At 35.4% G+C, this 11943-nt stretch overlaps 2 protein-coding genes across 3 annotated transcripts; one reads left to right on the top strand and one right to left on the bottom strand.

The window, feature by feature from the left end:
• The first annotated feature begins 3225 nt into the window (after positions 1-3225).
• Positions 3226-6860, top strand: LOC107479998 (squamosa promoter-binding-like protein 13A). 2 transcript variants are annotated; one of them, XM_016100122.3, is made up of 4 exons: positions 3226-3358; positions 4114-4642; positions 5178-5311; positions 5999-6860. In XM_016100122.3, exons 2-4 carry the CDS (start codon positions 4161-4163, stop codon positions 6607-6609), a joined length of 1227 nt encoding a protein of 408 aa, XP_015955608.1. In that variant the 5' UTR covers positions 3226-3358; positions 4114-4160; the 3' UTR covers positions 6610-6860. The 2 variants fall into 2 exon arrangements, with proteins under 2 accessions (XP_015955608.1, XP_052115104.1); XM_052259144.1 differs by lacking the exon at positions 3226-3358 and having other exon boundaries at positions 3424-4642.
• A 1096-nt stretch (positions 6861-7956) lies between these two features.
• On the bottom strand, positions 7957-10623 carry LOC107479999 (gamma carbonic anhydrase-like 2, mitochondrial). The gene is made up of 2 exons (XM_016100124.3): positions 10111-10623; positions 7957-8565 (listed from the first exon to the last, which is right to left on the bottom strand). The coding sequence occupies exons 1-2, from the start codon at positions 10499-10501 to the stop codon at positions 8189-8191; spliced, it is 768 nt and encodes a 255-aa protein (XP_015955610.1). The 5' UTR covers positions 10502-10623; the 3' UTR covers positions 7957-8188.
• Positions 10624-11943: the final 1320 nt, after the last annotated feature.

Below are 11943 nucleotides of genomic sequence, written 5' to 3'. Positions count from 1 at the left end.
ATTTAATTTCAAGAGATATCAATATTTTTTCATTTATTTTATGTATTATATTAATTTATTTCTTAAACTGTATGGATTATTGAGATAGAAATGGTGATCAAGAGAGCCTCAAATAATCAGTATAGAGTATAGACATATAATTCTTTCGGGTCATCCAGACTATTTTTAGACTTTTCTTAACTCTATGATCCAGCTAATTAGATTCCCCCCTCCCCTCCATCCTCTATGTCTATGCCCCCTTCAAATTGCTAGATGAAAAATATTTTTCAATAAAAAGAAAAAAATATATTTTTATAATGAAAAAATAAAAAAATTAAAATATTACGTGCAATACATGCTCTTTTAAAAGATTATTTCTGATTTTTATTTTTATCCAATTTTATGAAAAAGTAATTATTATGGTGCTTAAAAGTAATATATAACCTTTTTTTTTTAAGTTATGAGTGAGACTAGAACTAATAACTTTTAGATAAGTATGAAGAGATTATGCCATTTGAGTTATAATTTTTTGGCATAATATCTAATTTATTTAAAAAAATAAAAAATTAATATTTAATTTAAAAATATAAAAATAAATTAAACAAAATTTAGACATTAAATAATAAAGACCATAGAATTCATCGTTTTTTTATATTAATTATTAAACATCTTTGTGAATATGTTTTAAGTTGCCCAAGTCTAACTTTGACAGAGTTTAGGGTTTAAGCTATTTAAGATAACTTTGGCTTACAAATTTAGGAATTGGCATAACAATTCTTCATTTTATTTAAGGTAGCTTTTATAACTAGCTTTCTAACATTGATTTGTTTGGAAACGTATATTATGCCAGATAAGCAATATTTGAATGAAGAGATAGCGTCGTTACGTGCATATTAACACCGTCCACATTTACAATCAGTTGTGAATTATTCTTGCAGTCTCCTAGCTAGCAACACATTCAACTTCATTATACTATTTGTTCGGAGTTGAATTATCGGTTGAGACTGATCATCTTGTCGCAAGTGACTAGGGCATTAAATACAACCACCAAAATCAGATTTTCTCTGAACCGTGAATAAGTGTGGTGCAAATCTAATGTAATACCAATTATATGCAAATTAAAACTATGCTAACCAATTCTACACATGTATGACATCGCAAGGCCCCATGCAAACTTAATCGGTATTAATTGCCTCCCTCCCATAACACAAAACTCGCTCCTACCCACTTACACTTTAATTCATTATTCCTTTCTATCTCCTACCTCCCATTTTTTTTTTATTATTATTATTATTATTATTATTATTATTATTATAAGTATTTTTTAATATAAAATAAAATTTATTTATCTGATTGTACAAAACTAATTTTGGTTATCTATAGATAAATTTATGAATGCGATAGTTTATTCTTTATTATATATAATATTTTTTGACAACTGAAAGATATGGCGGTCAAACATGAGATTTTGACATTTTGTTCCCAATAAAATATCTAGGATTGTCATAGCTGAATAATTAAAGTATTGAATATATATGCAGCAGGACTGAAAATGCTCATTATTGTCATTCATATACAGGCCAACCAACCTATGGAATCAACATAAATATTTACCACTTATTATTTTAATGATATGTGGCATATGTGGATTAGAATATTTATATATAATGTCAAACCTAACCAACATTTCTCTTAAAAAACTACCGTCCCTTGTAATGTTTTATTAGTTAAATTAGAGTGTGAGGATTTGATTATTGCGTTCGTACTCTAAGAACCCTCGTGACATCATCATAATTAACGACTGACATACGATAGATGGATGTGCAAGTTTGGTTAAAAAGGATTAAAAACATAATGGTAGGGCAACTTATTATGTTAATTAATAATTAAAAGTGATGGTGTACTATGTAAAAAAAAAAGAATGGTCACGTGTAGATAAGAGAGGGGGAGGGGATGGAGGGTGTGGTGGGCATGGGAAGGTGTCACGGTGAGTCATGGGTTGCTGTGGCTTAAATCAGCAAGGGCACCTAAGCCTGGAGCCCTCTAAATTAATAGTGGCCATCTACTCTCAGGCCCACCAACATGCACTCATCATTATCATTAGCCTTCTCTCAACAAATTACTATAAAGTATTCACATTACCCTAAGCTAAGGCTTAAATTAAACCCTTCCTGCTTTTACTATAACTAGTATGTATCCAATCCCTTACTAATTAAAGACCCATATATAGGCCATAGGTGACAACTTCTGAGAAGTAGAACAACACCATTCCCGAACAGTAACATGGGAGGAGATAATATCACCGTCATCAAAGACTTTTCTACTCTGACTTTCTTCGGATAAATTTTTAATGTTACAATTATGAATTTAATTTACTTGTATCTTAAGGATATATTTTTAAAGAATAATAATAGTTTTTTAAAAATATTTTTAATGTATTCAATGTGTTGAAAATATAAAAAAAATAATTTTTACAATAACTTTATAAAATATTTTTTTATGATATATTTAATCTATATTTCTAAGACACAAGTTAACAAAATCTTAAAATTATTTATTCTTTTAAAAGATACAATTTATTACTTTGATTATAGTCTTACTAAACCAAACTATGCAAACATACTAAAAAGCACAAACAGACAAAAATAAAAATCTTACACTTTTAAAATTATTGGAAAAATAAAAAACATTTTGTTTAAGAAAGAAACTTATTAGAAAAACTCAAATCATAAGTAGAGTAGTTTATTTATTTATTTTTACCTTGAACTATGGTAGGAGCCTAGGACCTTGAGTTATTGTGTTCAAATTTGATGTGATTTGAAGTGGTAATGAATTATTTTGGATTGTTCCCCAAGACTGGGTCCAAGAGGGTGTGGGCAACACTTTACACTTGCAAGTTCGAAATTGAATGCCACGAAAAAAAAAAAAACGAAAGAGAAAGAAAGATAGAAGGAAAACCGAAGGGGGAAAGGCATGCCATGAAATGTGAAACACAATGCCACATGCCTTGTCTTGAGCATCCATTCTTTGTACTTCTTTTTCCTGACTCGTAAAAGTTGAAAGCAACCAACAGCCTGTCCTTATTATATATCATCTTTATTTCCTTTCTCAAGCAATGCATTCCCGCAAGAACCCCTATTTTTGGAAAAACAATATATAATATGTATATAACAAAATAAATTTATATTAATTAAAATATTGTGTTCAACTCACTTAAACACGGCATATCATCCCATCCCACACCCACCTTTTTGAGTTTCCATTGTGTTCTCTCTCTCTCTCTCTCTCTCTGTGTGAGTTTCTACTTCAACTTTCAATACATTATCCGAATTCCTGTCTGCATAAATCCGCAATTTCATCTTCTTAAGTGGCTAACAAGGTAGGTCTGTGGGGATTCCTTCTTAACACATCATTAAATCCTTTCTCCTTCTGTCTCTTTTATATTATTTTATTCATTCACTTCTTCCTTAAAATGAAGAAAGTTTCAATTTTTTTAATAAAAAAATCTAGTTCATTAATTTCACTATCCACTCACTCACTCACTTACTCACTCACTTACTCCATTGAGTATTCCTGGAATCTAATCTATGGCTGGCAGTGGTATTGGTGAAGGGAAGAAGTAGAAAGCAACCTTCTAGCTGCTTGCTGCAAAGTATTCTCTTCCTTCTTCCAATTACCACTTACTTTTTTATTTTGAATTTCTCGGCATTGAGTTGTTTCATTATGATACTATACTATTTACTATTTTATATGTATGTATGCTGTTGTAATCTTTTCTAAATTGCAACTTGTAACTTCCAGTTTCCTTGGAACTTGTACAACATGGCCACTTGGTGTTTAATCTGCTTGTGATATTTATTCCCCTGATGCATGTTTCTTCCCTACTTTTTAATACTTTTCTCTACTCAAATACAGACAAAGATTGGTCCAATAATGTGTTTGTTTAATAAGTGAAGTGCCTATGGCTAATTGGCTGTTTCCTCTTCTATCGGTTATATTACTGTGATATATTTGTCGAATTGGAATTTTTCATATATTTGCCCTGAAACCAAATGAAGACACACAATTTCTTGAAGTCCTTTCATTTTACTTTGGTTAACTCTCTTCTCTTTTTTCCATGCAATTTGAGAGCAGAGAAGAGTGAAGCAAACAATAGAGGAAGTGGAAGCATTCATTTAGCTATGGATTGGAATTTGAAAGCACCACCGTCTTGGGATTTGACAGAAGTGGATGAGGCAACCTTACCAAACATAGAAACAGTGGATGGCTCAACCAGATTTGGTGTTTACAGAACAAAAGAAGGGGAATTCTCTGTTGACTTGAAACTTGGCCAGGTTGGGAATTCTGCAACCGAACCAGTGTTGGTGACTAATTCAAATAAGTCCAACAAAGATGCTGTTGCTGCTGGTGTTGGTGTTGGTGTTGGTGTTGGGGTGTCCAACTCCAAAATGGTAATGCAATCACCTTCCTCAGGGTCATCAAAGAGAGCTAGAGCCATTAACAATGGGACACAGACAGTGTCATGCCTCGTTGATGGGTGCAATTCAGATCTCAGCACTTGCAGAGACTATCACAGGCGCCATAAGGTCTGCGAACTCCATTCCAAGACTGCTCAGGTCACAATTGCTGGCCACAAACAAAGGTTCTGCCAACAGTGTAGCAGGTACCTCTTATGCTATACTGCTATGAATTTTATTTGTTTATTGTTTGTTTGCCTATGCCTTATGTTTGTTGTTCTCTTAATTAGCTCTTTTTTTTTTTAAGTTGTTTATTTGACTACAAAATTCTAATCTAAGATGCTTCTTCCGTATCTAATTTTTCATGTTGGCTTCACAAATACGCGAGCCAGTTACTTTGTTTTGCTTTCTGCCGCTGTTAGCATCTTAATTTTAGCACATTAATCAGCTGATCTCCTGCTTAGTTACAATGTAACATTCGCAAGCCCTCTTACCAGTTACCAGTAGATTCTGCAAAAATGGGGGAAACAAACTGAAGTTGTTAATAAACTCTGTACAGTGCACATTGCTTGTATTATTTCCGGTTGGTTTTTTACTTCCATTTTTTACTTGTTAGCTTCATGTGCATTTGATTTTTACTTGCTGCAATATTCCATGCCATTATTGAGTTATTGACACAAGACATGTGCTAAAGTTCCTGAAGTAATTCAAATTGACTAGTCCTTTTTTCCTTCCTGAAAGGTTTCATTCACTGGAGGAGTTTGATGAAGGAAAGAGAAGCTGCAGAAAACGCTTAGATGGACACAACCGAAGGAGGAGAAAGCCACAACCAGAACCAATCACAAGAGGTGGTAGTTTTTTGTCCAGTTTCCAAGGTTAGCTTAGCTTCTTCCCAAGTTACAGTTTCTAGCTTAGCTGCATTTGCATTATCTGAGTGGACCCACATGTGTCTTGATTTGGGGCAGACACATTCTGAGGATCCCCCACCCCCCCCAAACAGGTACACAACTCTTAAAAAAGAGTAAGGAATCGACACAATTGCACAATGCACTTAGCTAACCTCAGTGCGCTGCCAACATCCCTGATTTGGTCCATTGATGTCCTCTCTCATATCACAATCTAGTGGCCACTAAAATAACATGTCAGTACACACTAGTAAAAATTAAGATAAAAATAAAGGTTCTTGCTTTTTTGAGAGGGCAAGATAGACTTTTCACATTTTAAGAGACTATGATTTGTGAATTAGTTATCTTTTGCTCAGATATCTACTTTGCTTTGTTTGGACATAAATGTTCATGACTTGCAGGCTGCAAGATAACAACAAAGTAAATAAAGTCACTGTTTTTTAAAAAATGAAAAATATATGTATGTTTCATTTTTCTAGTGCATTGACTTAGGATTATCATCGTATGGTGGAGTGTGAGCTGACAGAGCTCCCATTTGAAGCAGGAGCTACACTCCATCCTATCATGATAAAGTAATGAATCCCAAAGAGTGATACTATCCCTATTATTTGAAAATTTTAGTTGACTAGTACTTTTGTGTCATTAAATTTTGTTCAGGCAGCCAGTTGCTACCCTTCTCAGGTTCGCATGTGTTCCCCTCATCTGGCGTGGTGAATGCTGGGTGGAGTGCAGGACTTGTTACATCCTGCGGAGATGTCAGGCTCCACAGCCACAGCAGCCAGCAACAGCAACAGATGCACATGGTTGATAAACAAGACCTGTTCCTTGGATCCTCACCAACACCCTACAATAACAACAAAGAAGGGAAGCAACAACTTGCATTCTTACAAGTTGATAACCATCACCACCATCATGCTGGTGCTGCTTCTTCCATGTGCCTGAGGAACATGTTCTGTGATAACACCCTAACAAGCTCGGTTCATGACTCTTCCTGTGCTCTCTCTCTTCTGTCATCACCACAGACAACACACAATCCTGGGAATGGATTGAACCAACTGGTGCCGCAGCCTCACACTCATCATACTCATCACTCTTCCCTGATGCAACAATCCTTAGGCCTCAGCCTCCACGATAGCAGCAGCATGGAGTCGGTGGACCCGGTTATGGGCCACAGTGAGACTGAACATTGTTCCTCAATGTATAATATGGATTCTCATGGATCCCATGGGAGTGATCCCCCTCAACTATTCCCCTTTCAGTGGGAATAAAGACTCTGACACTCACCCTTTTGCTTGTTTTCATTAACTTCGAATGAATTTTTGAGTTATCATTGTATCTTTAATCTTTAATGAAGTTGATGTCTATCCCACAAGGAAAAACATTGGCATGATTTTTTTTTTCTTTTTTGGTTAAAAGCGACGAGGTTGCCACGCTGCGCATGGTCCACAATTTACAGCACCCATTCAATGTATTTTATAATCTTATGTGTTTAATTATATTGGGAATTTAATTGGCTTTATATCAGTGCATGATTCAACAAATGGATAGACCTAACTAATCTGTTTCCCCTCCAAACTATGTCTGAAACTATTTTTTTAACAAAAAAGATGAATTCTTGTGTGCCTATCAAATACGATGCAACACATTATTATTCGCTATAAGTTCATTAAGTTCCCTATCGAGTCCTATGCCACATGCTTTATTGCTTCGCTAAGTCAAGTATCAAGTACCAACAAATGGTGTAGCCTGTCGTTTTGACGTTGCTTTCTCTCCGCTATTGATTGTGCTGACGTGCTTCGTGCTTCGTGCTTCAATGGTGAACCTGGAGAGGAGGCCCAATGATGTTAGAAGCATAAAAGAGAGACCATACCAAACCACCAACAAAAGTTACCTATGGCTATGGGACTGATCAGCAGCAAGTTAAGCCAAACATGGCAGCATTTATACTGCAAAACTGAGCAGTCAAAATCAAGAAGACTAGTAAGATCCTTCACTGCGTCAAATCAACTCGATTCATTTTAACCCTTAACGATAACTAAGTTTAAATCTTAAGGAGGTACTAATTTGAATGAATAACAATGCTAACCGGAGAATGTTATAGAGGATCCTTCTTCTCTGCAGTGGTTTGCTCACGCTGCTGTTCCTCAAAAAAATTGCATCGCCAAACTGTCAAATACCAATCGAACTAATCGCATAACTATTCTTCCGCTCTTTCTTGAATCGCAGCATTGAAATGCCAAACAAAACAATCATAAGCTGATGCCATTACCGTTCTTCCATTCAGTCTCAGAAGATACAAACACCGAAAGGCCCCAACCTAAAAACATTTCCGGACTCCGGAGAACTACGCAAAGCATATCAGATACAAGTACGATTGATGCTATTGGGTCTACTCTGGTCCATTTATTACTTTTAAAATCATGGGATATAAATCAAACATGAATGGTAACCATGACTGGAAGAAAAAAAAACTACTATTATTTACCAAATGATCATCGAGGTAATACAAATTTAAAACACAGAATCCAGTATTCTTTTGCTACAAATTAATATAACTTATTAATCAAATTAAGTCCATTTTTAATACACTTGCTTCAAACAACCAAAAAGAGACATACCCCCATCAAATGGGGAAGTAGAAAAAGAGTGCCCATATCTCGCAAGATGCATCTCGTCTCTTAACAGATTACTCGAGTCAATTATATGGGAGATCATGTCTTAACTCTCGTTACTTGCAGCAAGGAATACAACAAAAACACAGAAGTTTTCTCTCACTGTTCACATTATTATTTCCTTACAAGCAAAATTCCAGCTAACATCAACATTGAGGAATGGCAACCTGGGATATCAAACAGAAATACCTAATGATTTCTTGAACTTTTCAACTTCCAAATATACTGTAGAATAGGGAAGGAACTCTGAGTAATGATCTCTGCTCAGATCGTTTATTGCAATAGCGAGCTTGGGGATTTCTACTATTTCTTCATGGGTCAAAGACCTAACAAACCTGGCAGGATTTCCTGCCCAAAGTTCACCTGATGGAATTCGCCTCCCTGGCGGAAGAACTGACCCAGCTTCAAGGATTGACTGTGTTTCCACTAGTGAACCTTCCATGAGGATGGAGCGCTGCCCAATGATGCACTCTGGCTCAATAGTGCAGGACCTCAAAAGGGAGTATGCCCCAACCGTCACATACCTCTCTATAGAAGTCTCAGCTGGAAGGCCTGATTTACAGAAGAAAGCATACACAATAAATAAGCAATACATACACAAATATCTAACCACCACCACCAGCAACAACAACAACAAAGTTTTATTCCACCAGATGGGGATGATTAGACAAGGATCAAATGATTCACTGATGTCATATCAAACCATGCTACAGTTTTTCTTGGCCTCCCTCCATCATTACTTGGATTACCCCCATCAAATTCACTCTCTTTATCATAGCTTCCATAGACATTAGTGTATCAACTCATTTAATGCAACACTGTAAAAGAATCGAGCCTTCAAAAGTGAAGTAACTGGATTAATTACCCCCTTATCCACATTTCTCTATCTGAAAAGTCCAAATATGATAGGAAACGACAATTTTTGGTTTTTATATATGGCTTATCCACATTTATTTATCAAGCCTTCAAAGGTGATTCTTAATAAAGGAAAGCAGGAGCTCGGAAATCTATGATGTATTAAGAGTTATAAGTATAAGCAACAGAATTAACATAATGAACTTGTAAATCTCTAAACAATTAAGAAAAAATGAATTGTACTTCCACCAGAAATAGCACCAACAGCAAAGAATTCAACAATTAAAGAACATAAATATAGGGATTAAAGTATTTAGATGATGCCAAAAATTATTACATGCTTCCGTCCCTGCTAAAGGCAAATTAATGGCTTTATACTAGAAGCTCATATCTATTGAGGCACAGGTAACCATCCAATTGTACTCCAGCTTCCCGAGTTAAATGACACAATGACACAATAGTTGAGAAAGGGAAGAAAGCAATTGGAAACGGTTGAAAATGACCAGAAAACTGAACCATTCATCAATTTACTATTAGAAGTTAAGAATCCATTAAATCGTGAAACAAAAAGAATAAATCAAAGGCTAGCTAATAATATATGATAATTATGTGCCAACACTAAGAGATTTGAAAACAGATTATCAAATTTAAGCTAGTTTATCTTTCACAATTGCAATATGGCATTACAAGTGTTGCAGAGGACATAACATCAAGCATATTTACAAGTTAAAGGCTTACATCATGCAAGATCCGATATAAAAATATGAAGCACAGACAAGTATGAAGGATAAGGATATGATGCGAATAAAACAATGTATAAAAATCTTAGGATGCAATTCAGCTGCAAGACATTATATTAGGTGAATTATGATTTCAATTTTGGTATAAACTGTGGCGAATATGCTAAAATACACCATCTTGATTGTTGTAGAATTTTCATATACATATACATAGGCATAACATTAAAAAAATAAAATAAAAAGGCGTAAAATCCAATCAATAGGATAAAACATTTCCAAAACATGAATTTTATGAATCTAAACCCCTAGAAACTAGCATGTGGCTACCTGCTCAGAAAGAAACCCCCCTGCTCAAATAAATGAACAATTTGCAACGCCAAAACAAAACTCCCGCTATTTGGTGTCACATTTCATCAGAAAGCAAACAAACTCAACGAAAATTACAAGCTATTGTAACGGTAATAACCTAACATAAAAATATAAAGGGGGAAAATAACCTAACCTGTGGGAGAAGACCAAGCAGCGTGAAGGACGCAGCGCTCCTGAATGTTGGAACAGAATCCAACGGTGATCTTGTTGAGATCGCCGCGGAGGACGGCGCCGGGCCAGACGGAGGCAGCGTCCCAGACAGTGACTTGTCCGGCGAGGACGACATTGGGTGCCACGTAGGCATCGACAGCGACCTTCGGGAGCCACTGACCCAGCGGGATTATCTTCCTTTGCCCTCTGTAGTCCCACTTCACCCGATCCGGCGATGCAGTTATCGAATTGGGTGCTTGCGTCGCAAAAGCGCGCTCAGCTGTGTGCAGCAGCTGTGGCGATTCCACGTGGCGGTTTGCTATTGTGTGAGCACTCCTTAGGGCTCTTCTAGAGAAGCGTGCTAGACTCGCCATGAGACACAGTGAAAGAGAGAACTGTGATGGTGAAACAGTGAGTGTGGAATCGGAGATGGTGGTGTGAGACGACAACAGAGAGTGAGGGAAGAAGGGGGGATGTGTCTCTGGACTATCCAAGAGAACCCGGAAATTTTAAGCCCAATATATGATTTATTGGCTTCACAAGTTGGGCTAACAATTTTAGCCCGGTCCAATTGTTTGTTTACTCTTACACTTCATTCTTTTTATTATTTTTTTCAATAATTTGTATAGTGATATTAATTTTGAAAAAAAAAATGATAAATACTAATATCCTAAGTTTTATAGGAATATTTTGCTATATAAAACTCCATAATAAATAACTAAAATATTAATCTATATCTATCCATATAAAATTATTAATAAAAAAAATTACCAAATAATCCTATTTCGATGTCTAATATGTTTTACAACTTCCTTAAACGGAATTTTTTTTTCTAAAATAAATAAAAATATTTTTGTTCATATCATGATCCATTACAAGAGTCAAACTTTAAATGGGTAAAAATCTAATTAACACTCTATAAAGCAAGAATCTATATCTATACTATGGTCTATTCAATCTCAAAGAGGTCGAACATTGCAACATGGATTTAATCCTACTTGTTTAAATAAATAACTAATTTTTGTATTTTTTTTATTGATTTAGAAAAGATATCTCAACAACTCCTAGATAAAAGGGAGAAAATAACTACCCACCAAGATAAGTGGATAAGCTGCCGAAAGATAATTTATTTTCCCTACTATTATAAATACCTTGACACTTTTAGGTATTTTTTAAACTCCAATCTACTAAAATCTTGTCTAAAATTCTTGTTAATTTGAGCATCAGAGTTCTTTGCAGGTTATCCCACCATCCTCTCCAAAGAGCTCGAACAGCAACCCCTTGCTGAGGAGACAGAGGAGTATCTCATTTCAAAAGAAGTCTGGACCTCACATTCAGACTCAAATCACATTGATTCTAGGTAAATCTAGGAACATTGGCATCGTTATCGGGGACCTGGAAGTCTATACCCAACCATGGTGGACAACCATATTGAAGACGGACATACTGCATCAGAATCATAACCTGATCAACACAATGACGATCGTGCAATTGTCATTCCCTCGTTCCGTAAAGCATGTTTAGAAATCTAAAACTTTTCTACTGAAGCAGCAATCATGGGGCTCGTTTGTAACACCCTAATATTCAAATTCTTATGCTTGTGTCATAAGTCAATGATAATAAGGTGGTACGACTCTCAAGGTGGATTTTAATACATAGTTTATAAGTATAATTCAAAGGAGTATTAATCGAGAGGCTTAAAAAGGAGTAAAAATAAAATCGCGAAATTGTAGCGCTACGTATCGACAAAAAGAAGATAAAGCATGAACTGAGACGATATAAAGATAATTTCGTCGAGAAGAATAAGATAAAAAAA

Source organism: Arachis duranensis, chromosome 3 (genome assembly GCF_000817695.3).
Source record: "Arachis duranensis cultivar V14167 chromosome 3, aradu.V14167.gnm2.J7QH, whole genome shotgun sequence".
In the NCBI taxonomy this organism is placed as follows: domain Eukaryota; kingdom Viridiplantae; phylum Streptophyta; class Magnoliopsida; order Fabales; family Fabaceae; genus Arachis; species Arachis duranensis.
This window is presented reverse-complemented; position numbering and strand designations above follow the sequence as displayed.

Bases quoted from the DNA above. Each gene is read 5' to 3' on its own strand.
- LOC107479999 (XM_016100124.3), bottom strand. From the start codon at position 10,501: ATGGCGAGTCTAGCACGCTTCTCTAGAAGAGCCCTAAGGAGTGCTCAC. The intron at 8,566-10,110 runs GTTAGGTTATTT...TCTGTAAATCAG, and splicing joins TGCTTGGTCTTCTCCCACAG to GCCTTCCAGCTGAGACTTCT.
- LOC107479998 (XM_052259144.1), top strand. From the start codon at position 4,032: ATGAAGACACACAATTTCTTGAAGTCCTTTCATTTTACTTTGGTTAAC. The intron at 4,643-5,177 runs GTACCTCTTATG...CCTTCCTGAAAG, and splicing joins TTCTGCCAACAGTGTAGCAG to GTTTCATTCACTGGAGGAGT. The intron at 5,312-5,998 runs GTTAGCTTAGCT...AATTTTGTTCAG, and splicing joins TTTTTTGTCCAGTTTCCAAG to GCAGCCAGTTGCTACCCTTC.